Source organism: Ovis aries, chromosome 6 (genome assembly GCF_016772045.2).
Source record: "Ovis aries strain OAR_USU_Benz2616 breed Rambouillet chromosome 6, ARS-UI_Ramb_v3.0, whole genome shotgun sequence".
Taxonomy (NCBI): domain Eukaryota; kingdom Metazoa; phylum Chordata; class Mammalia; order Artiodactyla; family Bovidae; genus Ovis; species Ovis aries.
The window spans coordinates 113,685,263-113,702,891 of NC_056059.1; the positions used below are offsets into that span (position 1 = coordinate 113,685,263).

The 17,629-nt window shown below is 53.5% G+C and overlaps 1 protein-coding gene across 4 annotated transcripts in view; it reads right to left on the reverse strand.

The window, feature by feature from the left end:
• Positions 1 to 11,476: 11,476 nt before the first annotated feature.
• The window catches only part of LOC101117587 (epididymis-specific alpha-mannosidase-like), a 45,697-nt gene continuing 39,544 nt past the window's right edge, over positions 11,477 to 17,629 (reverse strand). For all 4 annotated transcript variants that reach the window (XM_027971222.3, XM_060417690.1, XM_027971221.3 and 1 more), the window contains 4 exons: positions 15,064 to 15,201; positions 13,393 to 13,505; positions 12,930 to 13,050; positions 11,477 to 11,717 (listed from right to left, as the gene is read on the reverse strand). In XM_027971222.3, the coding sequence (XP_027827023.3) occupies positions 11,620 to 11,717; positions 12,930 to 13,050; positions 13,393 to 13,505; positions 15,064 to 15,201 (470 nt within the window). In that variant the 3' untranslated portion in view covers positions 11,477 to 11,619. The remainder of the gene's footprint in view (positions 11,718 to 12,929; positions 13,051 to 13,392; positions 13,506 to 15,063; positions 15,202 to 17,629) is intronic.

The following is a 17,629-nucleotide window of genomic DNA, read 5'->3' on the forward strand; positions in this document are numbered from 1 at the left end:
AGCTTCTCTTGGAAGAAAAGCTATGGCAAACTTGGACATTGTATTAAAAAGCAGAAACATCACTTTATCATCAAAGTGCCACAGAGTCAAAGCTATGGTTTTACCAGTAGTCAAATACAGACGTGAGACTTGGAGCATAAAGAAGGCTGAGCGTCAAAGAATTGATGCTTGCAAATCATGGTGCTGGAGAAGACTCGAAAATCTTGGAAAGCAAAATCAAATTAATCAATCCTAAGGGAAATTACCCTGAATATTCATTGGAAGGACTGATGCTGAAGCTGAAGCTCCAATTCTTTGGTCACCTGATATGAAGAGCTGACTCATTGGAAAAGATCCCGATGCTGGGAAAGATTGAGGGCAGGAGGAGAACGGGGTGACAGAAGAGATGGTTGGATGGCATCAACGACTCAATGGACTCAATGAGTTTGAGGCAACTCCAGGAGATGGTCAAGGACAGGGAAACCTGGTATAATATGGTCCATGTGGTCGCAGAGTCAGAAACGACTGTGAGGCTGAACAACAATACAAACTCTACTCAGTATGCTCTGTTTGAATTATCCCAGTTTAATCTTCATAACGCTCCTTTGAGATAGATCTTCTATCACCATCAAGCACTTTCACAGTGGAGGGAACCGAGCCCTAATGAGGCTGCATCACGTGCCAGGGTCACAGGGCTGGGAGTTAGCAGAGTCAGGAACCAGCCAGGCTGGCTCGTCTAGAATCCACACCCTCAGCCCCTGCACTCAGGCACACATGGGCACGGCGCCAGCGGTCACAGTGCTGACTGGTCAGTCTCCTGCTGAGAGGGGAAGATGGACTCCAGGACGAGGGCTCAGACACCCAGTCCCAGCCCCGCAGGAGGCCACAGGGACCCTGATCTGGGGAACGGTAATCGAACCTGTGAGCTGGAGGATCTGGTCATCAGAGTGGGTCACGGCCTCGTCGTGCATGACCTGGCCTCCAAGGACAAACTCCAGGCGACCTTCGGCCACGAGCTGGCGGACCTTGGCATAGTGGGCAGAGAGAAAAGGCCAGGTTACACCTCCCAGGCTGAGCCAGTTGTATTTTCTGGGCACATGCCCATAGCATCTCATGGTCCTTCCTTCAAACTCCACAGCCTCATTTATTCTGCAAGAGCAGGACGCTGTCTGTCCTGGTCAGCACTGTGTCCAGCTCCGAGAACAGCACCTGTCTCTGGCTGCTGCTTCGTCAGGCGTATACACAGGTACATATGTCCACGGCTTTTGCTTTTGAATGAAGCCAAGATTATGGAAAACTTGCAGGAACTGTACCAAAAACTCCCATAAATCCTCCAGATTAGCTCATTGCCAACATTTTTTACCTCTTTATGTTCACACTCCCCCATGTCATTACACACAGTCAGTTTTTTCTAAGCCTTTTGAAAGTACAAGTTAGCAACTGTATGCCTTTATCTGAATAGTTCAGGTCATTTTTGAAAGAAAAAGATCATTACAGCTGCTCTAGAATGATCACCACTCAGGCTGTTTCACGTTAGTAATGCGCGCATGCATTCATGCTCAGGTTCTCAGTCATGTCCGACTCTTTGCCACCCCGTGGACTGTGCCCCACTGGGCTCCTCTGTCCATGGGATTCTCCACGCAAGAATACTGGAGTTTATCCTCTAATTTCCAACACTTCCTGAGCATTTCTGTTTCATAATTTTTATGGTTTCAGGCTAGTACGTTTGTAGAATGCTCTTCAAATTGCATTTGGCACATGCTTGCCTAGCAAATATTTTAGAATACAGGAATGAAGGAAATTTCCTGGGACTTCAGTGTGTAGGATGCATTTTCAGTGCTGAGGATGTGACTCTGATCCCTTCTTGGGCTTCCCTGGTGTCTCAGGTGGTGGGGAATCTGCCTACAATGCAGGAGACTCAGGTTTGATCCCAGTGTTGGGAAGATCCCCTGGAGAAGGGAATGGCTATCCACTCCAGTATTCTTATCTGGAGAATTCCATGTACACGGAAGACTGGCGGAGAAGGTGATGGCACCCCACTCCGGTACTCTTGCCTGGAAAATCCCATGGACAGAGGAGCCTGGTGGGCTGCCGTCTATGGGGTCACACAGGGTCAGACACGACTGAAGTGACTTAGCAGCAGAGAGAGAAGACTGGCAGGATACAGTCCATGGGATTGCAAGGAGTTGGACATGAGTGAGTTGCTTTCCTTTTTACTGTAACTAGGGAGCTAACAACCCACAGACCTCATGGTACAAAAATAAAGTATATCCATGAAAGAAGGGAAGAGCGGAAGCATAAATACAGTCAGAGACCGTGACACTGAGCACACCATGCTCCTGGCAGACTGTGGCGTGGATCTGATCTGAAAGGACTGTCTTTGCAGACCGTTCATTTGAGAAATGTGGAATGACACCTGCTGCGTACTGTTTCAAATGTGTACCTGCTTCATGTTGGGCCCCATCCAGGACCTGGAGTCAGCCCACACAACTCACGGAAAATTGCTAGTTTCCAGGGACTTCCCTGGTGGCTCAGATGGTAAAGCGTCTGTCTACAATGCAGGAGACCTGGGTTCAACCCCTGGGTTGGGAAGATCCCCTGGAGAAGGAAATGGCAATCCAGTCCAGTACTATTGCCTGGAAAATCCCATGGACAGAGGAGCCTGGTAGGCTACAGTCCATGGCGTCGCAAAGAGTCGGAGGCTACAGTCCATGGGATCGCAAAGAGTCGGACACGACTGAGTGACTTCACTTTCACTTTCAGGGACATATTGAATTTCCTGTCTAGATCTTAGCCAGCACACAGAGCTGTGAGAGGAGGATTAAGGGACTTGTGTCTGGGCGTGTCCATATAAAGAAGGAAGAACTGCCCAGTGGACACCAGAGAGCTATGCTTTGATTAACAATACTGACCCAGAACCCACCTGTCAGGTATAAGCTGTGTGACCTTGAGCCAGATGCCTGCCCTCTCTGAACCTGGACTAGTTCTGTGCAGTAGGATAAGGGTCCTCACCGTGCAGGCTGTGGGGAAGAGTCAGTAGAGTAACCTGTACAAACCTGAGCCCATCACCTGGCCCACGGCAGAGCCCATCAGATGGGAGGCCCATCCTCTTGGCTCCACAGGCTGCAGGGTCACATCCCCTCTGGGGACCTGGTGGACATCTGGCTTCACCGTCTGAGCTCTCTGACTTGAGCAGGTGGCTGGGCCTCTGAGTTTCACCATCAGCGACTGCTCTGAGGGCAGGTGATGCCTGGAAGGGACCATGCCCCAGGCACCCTAGGTGCTTACATCCTGGGCACATTCTGGGCACAGCCTCTCTGAGGAGGGAGGATACTCTTGCTTCCAGATGTGGGACATGCAGCTGCAGAGCCTGCCCCACCTGTGACCACATAGGGATCGGGGAGGACCTGGCCCCAGGCTGCCCCTCCATGGACCAGGGCCTCTGACCCCCTGTGATATGGAATTAATCAGCCCCAGAGGCTAATCCACAGGGATTGCTGCACCCCTGGCTGGTCCTGGGCTCTGGTGCCCATGGGGGCCACGCAGATCCACAAATGAAGTCAGAAGGTGTGGACACAAGGTCACCCCAGAGCGCACAGTGTCAGAGGTGACCCCATTCACACCACCTGAGTGCCTGGCTGGGCTGCCAGAGCTTCAGTTATTCAGGAGAAACCAGAAAGGCAGGATCAAATACAAACCTGTCCCCTGGGTCTGGGGCTGACCATAAACCTGTACTAAATGGACCCTGGAAACAGCTAAGCCAGGTTGGGGCCTCCTGGTTTATGCAGCCCCACCCTGGCCTCATGGAGCACAACCCAGGAGCTTCCTGAAGGGTCGTCCCCGGGACTCCCAGGGCATCTGCTCTCAGCTGGCTGGTGAGGACGCCCTGAGGGCAACATTACCTGGCCTTTCTGCTTGTCTGAGGCGACGCCATCCCACCACAGCCGGAAATACTCCTGCTCCACGGTGATGAACCTGCGCCTCCTCTCAAGGATCAGTTCCTCCACCACGGAGTTGTAGACATTGGTGACATAAGCCTGCATGCTCTCCTGGGGTGGGGAGGGGGAGAGACCATCACTCCAGACCCGTGGGGGAAACCACGGGGCATGGACCAGGGACCGAGGAGGAACGTCCAGGGAGACATGGTGTGTAGGGGCCACTGGCGCTCCCCCCAAGCCTGTCCAGGCCCTGCAATCAGCTCCCCCTGCTCCTCAAAAAAGGGAGCCTGGTGTCCACTCTGATGGACACACGGTGAGGCCTGCACTGAGAAAGGGACCCGGGCGGACCCCCTTTGATGGGAGCCTGCCCCTGAGGAGAGTCATGAGGAGACAGACACTCTACATGACAGAGGGTTGTGTCAGTCCAGCCAAGGCCCTGGGCCAGCCCAGAAGGGCGTGCTGCCCACTCCTGCCTTGGAGGACAGACCAGTCAACAACAGGGCCCCGGGAGTGAGGTCCAGGGACCCTGATGGGCCTTCTTGGGATGAAATGATGGGGAAGTATGTGTCAAGGGCTGAGGCTGAGAGGAGCTGACAGCTTGAGCATCTCTCTGGATCGATTTACTCCTGCACCCCGAGGGTGGGAGTCCCCAGGATGGAGCTCTGTTTGCTCCCATCTGGATCAGGCTGGCTCAGCATGGTTCCCAGAGATGCTGATAAAGGAATGCAAGGAGCCTTGGGAGGGGGTGAGCGGGCAAGGCTGCGATGTGTGCTGACTTGGGCAGCACCCCAGCGCAGGCTACACTGTCCCATCTCTAAACTGGGGGTGACGAGCATGCTTCCCTGCATGTCAGCAGTTCCACACAGGTGGGTGAGCACCCACAGAGGCTGCCCAGTGAGCCAGAACGAGACTCAACCCTCAGCCTCAGCGCCTCTTGCTGCCCGACTCCCTTTAAAATGAGCGACTCACTTATTAACGTCTCATGGAAAGCATTGTATCCATGATCACAGAGTGGTCGTATTCACTTATTTCCTTCCTCCTGCCAGAAAAGAGCTTGTGCAGGCCTGGGTAATCATTTCAGTTACCTGCCCCAGAAACTTATGGAAATCAGTCCTGAGCTCTTTTCCTCTGCTCTGTTTCATTCGTTCACTCAAGGAATATTTGAGGAACACCTTCCACCCATTGCAGCAGGGGACACATTCTCACCCCTGCCCACAGCCAGCCCATGTGAGATGCTCATCGTGCCCGACTCTTTGTGGCCCCATCGACCATATCCCGCCAGGCTCCTCTGTCCATGGAATTCTCCAGGCAAGAATACTGGTGTGGGTTTCCATTCCATTCTCCAGGGGAACTTCCTGACCCAGGGATCAAAGCTGGGTCTCTGTCGCTGTAGGCAGATTCTTTACCATCCGAACCACCAGGGAAGCCCTCAGCCAGTCCATAGCCCAGTAGTGATGGATCCCAGGCTGAGACTCCTGATGGCAGAGACCCAGGACACAAACCCACTCTGGAGTCCAGATGGAAAAAGGACCGCAGCTTCAAGAGGTGTGCAGGGGTCACTCGGGCCACCTACCTGTACGGTGTGCAGCCAGCCCACGTCCATGTGGCTGTGGGGAACCACAAATACCCTCAGTTGGGGCTCAGAAAGAGCCCCCAGGGGCCACATCAGGCCCAACTGCAGGAGCAGAGGCAGCCAGCCCCACGGCTTCATCTCCTCGGCCAGCTCAGGGGCTGGAGGACGTCTGCCTGCCTGCAAGGCCCGGCCTCCTGCCAGCTGACTGGGCCTCAGCCTTTGGTGGATGCAGTGGGAAGGAAATCAGGAGTGACACCCACACGGATGGTGTCACCTGAGCAGTGCAGGCAGGTGGCAGTCGCTCACTGCCTTGCAGCGCTCTGCTCCCATCTGCGGTTTCCTGACCATCTGCCTTTAGACAAACCCCAAATACCGCCTCCCCTGGGGGGACTGCCAACTTCCCTCTGGCAGGGCCTGGCTCTCCTCACCCCAGTCCTCATGCCTTTCCCTTAGGCCTCTCCTGGTATTTCCCACTGGGCATCTTACCCTTCCCTACCCCCAACCCACTGGACTGGCTCCTTGACACTGCCCTGCAAAACGTAACACTCAGTGTGGGGACTGCCACCACCAGGACGCCCACTGTGATACACTCTCCTTCACATGAAACCCCAGACTGAGCCTTGCAATAGCAATTGTAATATCTCTTTTAAGGAGAAACGTTGGCTCCCACAAATAGGACCTGACTACCCAAGGATGCAATTACAAACAAAGCTCAAACACACAACTGCACTCATCTCACCCACTGGCAAAGTCATGCTCAAAATTCTCCCAGCCAGGGTTCAGCAATACATGAACCATGAACTTCAAGATGTTCAAGCTGATTTTAGAAAAGGCAGAGGAACCGGAGATCAAATTGACAACATCCACTGGATCAGGAAAAAGCAAGAGAGTTCCAGAAAAATGTCTATTTCCGCTTTATTGACTATGCCAAAGCCTTTGATTGTGGGGATCCCAATAAACCGTGGAAAATTCTGAAAGAGATGGGAATACCAGACCACCTGACCTGCCTCTTGAGAAACCTATATGAAGGTCAGGAAGCAACAGTTAGAACTGGACATGGAACAACAGACTGGTTCCAAATAGGAAAAGGAGTACATCAAGGCTGTATATTGTCACCCTGCTTATTTAACTTATATGCAGAGTACATCATGAGAAATGCTGGGCTTGAAGAAGCACAGGCTGGAATCAAGATTGCTGGGAGAAATATCAATAACCTCAGATATGCAGATGACACCACCCTTATGGCAGAAAGTGAAGAGGAACTAAAAGCCTCTTGATGAAAGTGAAAGAGGAGAGTGAAAAAGTTGGCTTAAAGCTCAACATTCAGACAACGAAGATCGTGGCGTCTGGTCCCATCACTTCATGGGAAATAGATGGGGAAACAGTGGAAACAATGTCAGACTTTATTTTGGGGGGCTCCAAAATCACTGCAGATGTTGAGTACAGATATGAAATTAAAGACACTTACTCCTTGGAAGGAAAGTTATGACCAACCTAGATAGCATATAAAAAAGCAGAGACATTACTTTGCCAACAAAGTTCTGTCTACTCAAGGTTAAGGTTTTCCCAGTGGTCATGTATGGATGTGAGAGTTGGACTGTGAAGAACGCTGAGCACCGAAAAATTGATGCTTTTGTATTGTGGTGTTGGAGAAGACTCTTGAGAGTCCCTTGGACTACAAGGAGATCCAATCTGTCCATTCTAAAGGAGATCAGTCCTGTGTTCTTTAGAAGGAATGATGCTAAAGCTGAAACTCCAGTACTTTGACCACCTCATGCGAATAGTTGACTCATTAGAAAAGACTCTGATGCTGGGAAGGATGAGGGGCAGGAGGAGAAGGGGACAACAGAGGATGAGATGGTTGGATGGCATCACCTACTCAATGGACATGAGTTTGGGTGAACTCTGGGAATTGGTGATGGACAGGGAGGCCTGGCATGCTGCAATTCATGGGGTTCCAAAGAGTCCGACATGACTGAGTGACTGAACTGAACTGAACCCGAGGTTGCACAGCTAGTGGAGGGGCAAAAAGGCCTGAAACTCAAAATTACATCTGGATCAGGGATAGTGACCTTGGCAGGAAACCTAAGCTCTCTGGGTCTCAGCAGCCCATCTGTAAAATGGGACGCCCTTACAGGAGCTGGGGCCTTTGAGGGAATGCACGTGAGATGACAACCACAGGATCTCCTTACTGGAGGACAGCTGGCACGGAGGTGCACCTGCAGGGGCCAGAGTGTTGCCTGGGGGTCTCTGTACCCCTCGCTCAGGAGCAAGGGAGTGGGCTCTTCTGTCTGATACCCAAACGCCTGAGTGGCTCTTAATACCGCTGCCAGACCTGAGACTCACTGTCCCTTCTGGCCACCGTGTCCTCTCCCCCAGCAAATACATGTGGAGAACACGGTCTCCAAGCAGGTCTCCATCCTCTCTCTCCCATCCCCTCCCTGGTACCCACCTGACCTGCCTTGACCTGCACTTTCCTCCCATTGAGTGTCTTAAACAGTAGACATGTATTATCTCAAATTGGGAGACCAGAAAACCCCTAGAGAGTTAGGGGTTAGGGCAGATTCTGTGACAGCCTCAGGGCTTGCTGTCCTTCACTGAGTGCTTGCTAAATCACTTTAGTCAAGTCCAATTCTTGGGGACCCTATGGACTCCAGGATCTCTGTTCATGGGACTCTTCATATAAGAATACTGGAGTGTGTTGCCATGCCCTATTCCAGGGTATCTATCCAACCCAGAGATCTAACTTGAATCCCTTATGTCTCTGGCACTGACAGGCAGGTTCTTTACCAGTAGGTGGCTCAGATGGTAAAGAATCCGCCTGCAACGCAGGAGACGGTGGTTCAGTCCCTGGATAGGGAAGGTCCCCTTGAGAAGGGAATGGCTACTCACTCCAGTATTCTTGTCTGGAGAAATCCATGGACAGGGGAGCCTGGTGGGCTACAGTCCTTTGGATCACAAAGAGTCAGACAAGACAGAGTGACTAAGACACTTCAAGAGAAGGTACCGGTTCCTTGCAGGGACAGGCTAGGCACAGGAGCGGTTCTTTCTGGATCAGGCTCTGTCATGCTGAGTGGTCCAGTGGAAGAGGCTACTTGAGGTTCTGGGACACATGACCTTGGTTCCTGGCAGCAAAGTGATGTCCAGCGAAAGGGCAGGTGCACATGTGTTCAGCTCCAACGAGGTGCACCAGGAACTGCACACCGAGCCCGGGCACCATGAGGACACACGGTCCTGGCAGGACCCCACAGCAGGGCCAGCTTGTCCCCAGCGTCACACATGGGTGTGCGGCCTGTGCCCTCTTCCTGATCTGGGCCATAGTGAATCCTGAGAGCGTGAAGCATGACTCGTGCTGGGTGTTCCAGAGAAAGAACGGCCCGACCCTCCTCTGTGCTGCGTGGGAGTTTGTAAGATGGACCCACCAGCACCACTTCCATGCATTCTTTGTGACATAGCGCTGTCTGTCCTCTAGGGCGTGTGACCAGCCTGGGGGCTCAGGATGCCCTGATGGACAGACTGCCTGCGCTACACCCGGTACCAAGATCCACCCAACAGCAGCAGGGCCCAGGCATCCTCTAGCTTCCAGCCTTCCATGGCTGCCCTGTCCGCCCTCTGGGAGCCTGACCCGAAGCCTGAACCTAGGCCCTCCAGCACATGTCTCCCCCTGCCTTTCTGGCCTCACCTCCCACCCACTCTTCTGCTCAGTCCACCCTGAAGCTGCTGGAAGCTCCACTGCCCCCCATCCTTATGACCCTTTTCCTCTGCTGAGTCCTGGCCTCTGTGCTCCTGGCCTGGAAGGAGCCCCGTCCTCCCAGCACCACAGCTGCAGGGTCAGGGCCTCCATACAGGTTGAGCCCTTTCCCGGGTCAGGCCCTCTGACGTGCTACTCCTTCACTGGGTGCTTGCTAAATCACTTTAGCTGGGAAGCATCTTCCCCCGCTTCCTGTCTGGCAGGTGCTATTCCCCCTTTATGTCACCTCATCTCTGTGAGATTTTCTGTGGGCCTCCCATCCCACCTCCATAGCATTTACTGATGAATATTTTTCTGTATTAACCTGTGTGTTTGGTCCACATGGGTCCATTATGTCCTTTGCTGGATCAGCTCCAGGAACAAAGCAGGACCTCTTGATCTTTCGAGAGAAAGAACTCAGGGATGTAACTGTCATGGACATGGCTGCCCCCCTTCTACCATGGACGACATGGGTGATACCCACAGCACAGCATATAGAGCTCAGCTCAGCAGCTCCTCCCAACTCCGCCTCCACCTGCTGTGTGACGAGCCCCTCACTCCTGGAGCAGGGCAGTGCACACCCCCTGACAGCCTGACTCAGAGCCCCGGGCTCCTGACCTGCACAGTGGGCACTCATAGGTCTGTCCATAGGGTGGTTTGGGTACTAAGCTGCTGGAGATGTAAGTGCCCCCAGCCTAGTGCATGACCACAGAGGTAACTCTCCTCATACACAGCAGGTCCACCCCACCCCAGGCTGCAAGGCTGCCTGCACCCCATTCTCAAGTTTTCATCAGTTAACAGCCACTGAACCCTGACTCTGTGCCAGGCTCTGTGCTGGAGGTGAGGGGACAGGAGTTGTGCTGCCCCCATGATGCTCTTGTGGGGAAACAGGACTTGGCCGCGGTGGCTCTGCCCACAGGAGAATCTGCTCTGCTGGTTTGGACGTGCTTGGAGGATCCTGGAGGGCTTCCTCCAGGAGGGGTGGAGGGCACAGGGTGCTGGGGAGATGGCTGGTCCTGGGCCAGGGTGTGGCAGGAGAGCCAGGGCGAGGCTGGGTCTTGCAGGCTCTTTCTCTCTCTCTGCTCTGGCTCTTTAGAACTCCACCTGTTCCCTCTCCCTGGCCTTCTCTCCTCTAATCTCACTCTGGGGCTGGGAGATGGGTAGGCAGGGTTTTCAAGTCCATCCACACTCCTGCACTCTAGGGGTCATTAGTGTCCAGAGGGGAGGCTATTGTTCTGCACTGGGTGAGGCAGCTGGAATCAGAAGGTCAGTCCTCCACTCATCTGTCAAGATCACACGGGGAGCAGCTCTATTTTCCTCCTTGGAACTGGCTTCCAGGGCTTTGTCCAGCTCTACAGGGCATCCCTGGGGAGCAGGGGAGTTCAGACAGCTCTCCCCCCAACAGAGGGCATTTGGGGCTGGGGAGAAGGAAAAGTTTTTCAGGGCAGAGTCAAACATCCGCAGTTTGAGAACCTTCCTCTCTACCCACTCCCGTTCAGTCTGTCTTGCATACAATGGGCTTCACACTGAGGCAGGCAACCCCAGGGCAGAACCTGGGCACAGAGGCCACCGCTGCATGGCATGACACGCTTGCATATGACCATCTGGTCCTGCCATCTCTTCTTCTCCCCTTCTTGCGCCAACCCTTCTGAGGGTACCCACCAGCTCCAGAGCCCCTCCGTGTCCTGCTCTGTCTCATAATGGTCACCAGGGGCACAGAGTCCTGAGGCAGCTGCTGTTCCTGGTCCTGAAATTGTGAGGCCAGTGGGATCTTTAATATTAATAATCCTTACACTGGGTTTTCCATGTTTCACTTGCTACATGATTTCCTTCCATCTTTCGGTGGCCTGAGCTGTAGGAACTTCCTGTAGGGCAGGTGTGCCCAAGGGCCACGCAAGAGTATGAGATTGGACGCAGAGCCTGGCATCACACATCCGGGTCAGTAGGCCAGTGCTGTAGCTCCCTCCCATATATCTTAGGCATATCCCTCCACAGCAGGGGCGTCTCCACCCTGGGATGAGCCCATGAAGGTGCCCGGGACACAGCAGGGCCAGTGGTAACGCTGGTGGACTTGCTGAGATCCGGCAGGAGGCAGGCAGATGCATTTTGCTATCCCTGGGGATTGTTCCTTCTGTCTTTGGGAGAACTTCCTGGCTTCGACTCTTGCAGGTGAAGCAGGAGTGTGAGCGTGTGTGAAGCTACCATCCGTAACAGGAGAGGAGAGAGAGGGCTGGCTCCAGTGGGCAGGGGAAGACATAGGTCCTTAATGCAATTTTATTTAAGAAGTCAGGACACCCCCATCCACCCATTTCCTGCCCTTAGCCCACCAGATTGGCAGCGTCCCAGTCATCCCTCTAGGCTGCTTTCCTGTGTTTTCGGTCCAAGAATCTGCCAAGGGCTCAGTGCTCTTGAAAGTGAATGAAGAACGTCCGGATCTCCTTCGGGTAGATGGTGACCTCGGGGCCTCCTGGCGGTGGCGAGGGCCAACTGGAGTTGCCTGGGAGCAGAGAGGGTCAGTCCAGCACGGCCCCTGGGCCACGTGCTTCCTCAGGTCCTCTCCTTCCGCATCCCCCTGGCAACACGGCTCCTGCTGCGTCTGTGGTCCGTGGTTACAACCCTCAGCTGACCCCTCTTGACAGGACTGCACTCCCGGGGAGCCTCTTTCATTTCTGGCCTCCCCTGAGGGCACAGCACAGTCAAGCCAGGTACAGGGGGCTCTGGCCCTGCTTTGTCTGGTTTCTCCGTGGGTTGTGGACCTGGATATGTTCATAAGAGCTGTCTCACTGAGGCCATGAGGGGCCCTGTCCTTGATCTCAGTGGGCTGTCCTTAGACACAGCCTGGGGTTTAGGCTTCCTCCTTGGGATGAAACTGGCTCCTGCATCCATCCCTCTATCCATCCATCCCTGCAGACATCCAGTCACCCACCACACACTCTCCCATCCTTTCATGCTGCCCTCCATCCTGCGTCCTCCTGTCCATCTGTTCACCCTCTGTCTACACAACAGTCCGTCTGCCGTCCATGTACCTCCCTTTCATGCATCCTTCACTCATTCCCTTTCCTTCCTTCCTTCCTCCTTCCATCCATCCATCACTCAACCATTGACCTGTCCATCATCCATCCACTTTTTTTCCTTCCCTCCATCCTTTTTTTCTATCAAATCTTCCCTTTATCCATCTGTCTATCATACATTGACTACGTGCCTACCCATGCAGCCAGGCTATGCTGTGTGCAGTAGGCAGAAAAGGAGATAAATGGGACAGAGCAAAGTGAGGGAGAGGGGAGAGCAGGAGAGGCTACTGACTCAGCCCTGGGCCAGATAAAGGGCCAAGGGCTTTCCAGGCAGAAGGAGCGGCCGGGGCACATGTCTCCAGGCAGGAAGCAGTGTGTGCGTGCAGCACAACGCAGAGCGGGGCAGCCGTCCCAGCACCTGGGCTGCGCCTAAAGTCTGCGGTCACTCGAGGCCGCCGAGGGGTGTAGTCTTGGACACACCAGTGCATGCACGCACACACACAACCTATCTGTGGCTCTGGCACGTGGAGACTGACCTGAAGCCTAGAGTCTATAACCTTCTGCAGCTGATTCAGGAAGACTGAGACCCAGAGAAGGACGGCCAGCTCCAGGTCACACAGGCCTTAGGGGCAGAGCTGGGGTCTGGCTGGGGGTCAGGCTGGGGACCCAGGGCCGGATCAGGACCAGGGAGCCCGGACCTCTGTGGTGGTGACGGTCCCGCGTGCTCCAGGTCCAGCGACGCATCTCATTCACGTCCCAGGTCCCTGTGAGTGAGCGCTCCTCCACGGACACCACGGAGCCCAGTCCCTCCAGCACAGACTGCAGGACAGAGCACAGGGAGGGGTGAGCACCCGGACCCCAGATCTGAGCAGAGAACCCGATGAAGAAGGGTAGCCACACCGGGGCCCGGGCCCAGCATCCCCCACGTTCATTGTAGCGGAAGTCCCATGGGAGGAGGGGCAGTCCCATTTTACAGATGAGGAACCGAGGCCGGAAGGAGCTGCTCCCAAGTGCCGAGCTGGATCAGCACTTCCAGCAGGTGGCAGGCAGGTGGGGCCACCTCAGCAAACACCGAAACACCAGGGTTTGTCTCCCAAGGGTGCCTCCTCCTGGGGGCCTGACTCAGAGATGTCGGAGCAGGACACGAGAGGGGCAGGTTACCCGCAGGTTCACCGTCACAGGCCGAGACAACACCGGGTCCTGGTCCACCTCATACAGGTGCTGGAGCCGCAGCAGGACACGGCGGAGGTCTGCCTTGGGCTCGTGCTTTCGGTCTTGGGGACAGAAGGAAGGTGGCATGAGGACACAGTCTCGGCCTGGCACTTTATACTCTCACCTCCCTTTCACATCTTCACCCTCCCTCGGAGGCAGCTAACACAGCCCCACTTTGCAGATGACCAAACAAGGCTCAGAGAGGGGCGGGCACTTGCCCAGACACACAGCTGGTGTGCATTAAGGAGGGGGAGGACTCCAACCCAGGCGCAACCAAAGCTACTGCCTCCCACCACCCACACTGAGGCCGGTGCTGAAGTGTGGCAAGTCTTCGTTCTTATTCACTGGCAAGGTCCTCATTGGGCCTGTCCCTCCAGCCTCCTGTTCTCTGGAAGATTCTCTGCCCTGGCCCCTGTGAAGGGGAGTGTGGCCTTGTAACCCTGAAGATGAGTCACTATTGCAAAGGTCATGCGTCAGGTCATTGCCGCCAAGACCTAGGAACTGTGTCATACTAGAGCCTCCATCTCTGGTCGTTGGAGAACAAATGAGAAGGGCCACCCTGCTGGTCCCACATAGCAAGGGGTCGAAATGAACTGTGCTGTGTGAGGCAGAGAGCGTGTGGGCTCCTTGTTACTGCAGCATAAGAGGCCTGCGAAGTCTCTTGTCTCCATGCAAGTGATGGGTTTAGGGACTGGAGCTCGAGAATCAGGGAAGGATTCCTGGCACTGGAAAATGATGCTGGAGATGATAATGGTGATGCAGGTGACGATGATAAGGGGGTTGTTTGTTTCTGGGGAGGCAGGCGGCCCTCTTGCCATCCCCTGTGCTCCCCTCACTCAGCTTCTTACACACACACACATACACATACACACACATACGTTGGAGCCAAATGACTCTGCTGCTGCTGGGAACCCCGTCCACCCCGTCAGATGAGTCAGGTGGGCAGTGGTGCAGGGATGCTGGAGGTCAGGGTCAGTAAGCCACGTGGCTGCAGGCGTGAGCCAGCCTTTCATAGATCCAGTGTATCAGGCACAAAGGTAACTTGTGGCCTTGACCTCTTTCTGTTCCTCCTTCTTAATTGGGCTGACACTTATATGGGAACACCCTAGGCCCTGAGTGCAGCTTTGGGGACACAGCAGTGGCTGGGGCACTGTCAGCCCTGTCCTGGAACTGCTCAGAGCCTAAAGAGGCAGGTAAGGGGTACAGGACCTCTTCGTTTCTGGAAGATCTTGCCTCCACCAGGAAGCCCTCAGTGATGCCCAGCTGGGACCTTCCTCAGATCACTGTCATTGCTCTCTGATGAGCTGCCTGCTTCCGTCTGTGGACAGGGGCGCGCTGAGCCCAGGGATGTTTCCTGTGTCATCCATGGCTCAATCCACAGTGCCTGACATTAGAATCATTTTTCAATGCAAGAACGGAACCTCATCAAAGTCATGCTTGAGCCCAAAATTTAGGTGGGACATCAGTGTAAGTGGCTCCAGGAGAAGACCCTGGAAGAAGCAAGACCTCACAGAGCCTGGACGACTCTGAGGAGAGCCCCTCTTGTCCAGTGATGGGCTGGGGGACCGGGCTGACATGTGGAGGCAGGAGTGAGTCTGGACACCTGAACACCTGCCGCACCTTTCTGGAGAGTCCGCAGGTGCTCTGTGTGGTTTGAGCTGTACTTCCAGCCGGGGATGCTGAGGATCTGCAGGTGGATGCTTGGGGGCAGCGTCACAGCCTCTTGCTGCCTGGAACCTGAGCCACGCGGGGCAATCTCTGAAAGGCAGATGGACAAGGAGAGGTTTTGAGCCAAACTCTCCTCCTGACTCACAGCTTGCCACACTAAGTCCCCCACTTCAGCTGATCTCACTCCCTCCCACCTGTGGCCCACACGGCAGGCAGCCTGAAGCACCTGTTGGTGCAAACGCCCCAGCCTGCCTTGAATATCTGGTCCAGTCAGTTCAAACTGCAGACTGGGAGATGGGAGCAGAGAGAAGACGCCATTTCTTCAAGAACTTGTGGGGAGTTCACACAGAGACCTGCTCTTAAACAAGGTCTCAGACGCCAGCTCCCGTGCTGTCGTCTATCGCTGCCTCTGCCCAGAGGGGCTCGGCCCTCCCCTTGCAGGAGATGCTCGGTTCAACTCTGGGCTCCAGCTGGAGCCGCCATCCCTTTAAGTTCTCAGGCCTCAGTGATTGGCCAGGCTTGGGTCACGTGATTTGATCTGGGCCAATCAGAGCCTTTCCTGGGATTTCTGCCCTTGACACAGGCGTCTCAGAGTTGTTCCAAGAGTTGTTCACAGCCACCTCCCAGACGAGAGGAGAAACAAGGTCTGCAGACAGAAGCTCAGGTGACAGAAAGAGAGGGTGGACAGCCGCATGAAGGGCCCAGCACCCGAGGAAGCAATACACGCTACCCTTCTCTCGGGTGCGTCTGCCCCAGAATAAACGCTCCTCTGGCTCCATCTCAGTACCTTTGGTTTTTCTCTTTGCAGGTGGAAGAGCCCAGTGCCCCAACCTGGGATGGAGCTGGCCACAGCCATGGACAGGACCGTGGATGGAGCTGACCACAGTCATGGAGCCTTTTCACCATGGCATCATCCTCTCTGCTGCCAGGAAGGAACGACTGACTGACACAGGAGCAGCCCCAGCCCAGCTGCCCAAACCCATCCCTCTCCTCAGAGTCTGCCCCTGGACATAGGCGTGGCTGGGCAGGCAGTTCCTGACAGTCCCAAAAGAGACGGACATGACCACCTTCTCCTGAGAGGCTCAGAGCTACCCTGTTTCCCTCCTGCCCCAGCTTCTTGTCCAGCTCATCCTTCCATTCCGCTTGCTCCCCACACCCAGCCCAACTACCTGCCCCTTCAGTTTCTGTACTGCCAAACAAGAGAACATCAGCTGTTATCTCTTGAAGTTGATCACTGTACACCACCTGGTCTGGGGTTGCAAACTCCACCAAACAGACAGACATCAGGTCTCTTGTGACGTCTAATTCCTCTTCACCCTGAAGCTGGATCCCATGACTTGTTCCCCAGTAGAGCCCCTGAGAAATCCTTCAGGACAAGAGCTGGGTCAAATGCAGTAACAGTCTGCAGCATATGTCAGGCACTCAACAAATGCTCAGTGAACGAGTCAGCTACCACCCACCTTCTTGCTAATGCCTTGTGAAGGTCTAGCCTAAATCTCAAACAGGGAAAACCTAAAATCACACCCTCATCAAAACTTCTGCAAGTGATGAGAAATAGAAAACAGGTTAAGGATTACAGGCAAAATTTGGAATTAATGTGAGTTTGACTCCATCCACTGAAATAAGTCAAATATTGTAATAAAGCCAGACACAAGTGTCTTGGCTTCATAGTGCATATAAAATTTATGTTTATACTTTAGTATAATCTATTGTGTGCAACAGCATTATGTCTAAGAAAAAGTTTATATATACATTAGATTTTAAAAGCTTTCTTGTTAAAAAAGTTACCTCAGGTGAGACTTCAGTGATTAGCAATCTTTCTGCAAAAACAATCACAAAGATCACTAATCCTATAGTAATTATAGTAATAATGAAAAATATTTGAATACTGTGAGAAATAGCAAAATGTGATGCACTGATGTTCACTGATGTGAACTGAGCAAATGCTGTTGCAAGAGCAGTGCAGATGAACATGCTGCATGCAAGGTGCAGCAAACCTTCAATTTGTAAACAATGCAATATCGTCAGTGCTCAAAAAAAAAAGGAAATGCATATATGCATATAACGGACAAATGCACACTTTGTGTTTATGTCTATAAAATTTTAAAGATTCTCTGTAGTAGCATCTTCAAATACTTTCAAACGCACTCACTGTTTAAAGTACTTCATGTCCAACTATTTAGCTATGATACCCAACTGTAGTGAAGGAAATTTATAGAAGTCTCAGGAGAGGCAACTCGTAAAACTTGCAGATCAGGACATAGAATAGAGTCACCCTCACTTGGTGACAATGCACTTAATTCAGATAAAGCCAGCCTTTTAAATGCTGAGCAACCAGACCTGAATGGTGACATATATCATAGGAAGAAGTAGAATGTGTCCTCAGAGAAGGAAATAGAGGAGATTGAGGAGAAAGAGGTAAGGAGGGGATTGCAGTAAGTCCCTGCTGTGAACCAACTAGCTGTATGACCTTGAATGAGTCACTGAACTGCTGTGCACCTCAAGTTGCCCACATTTA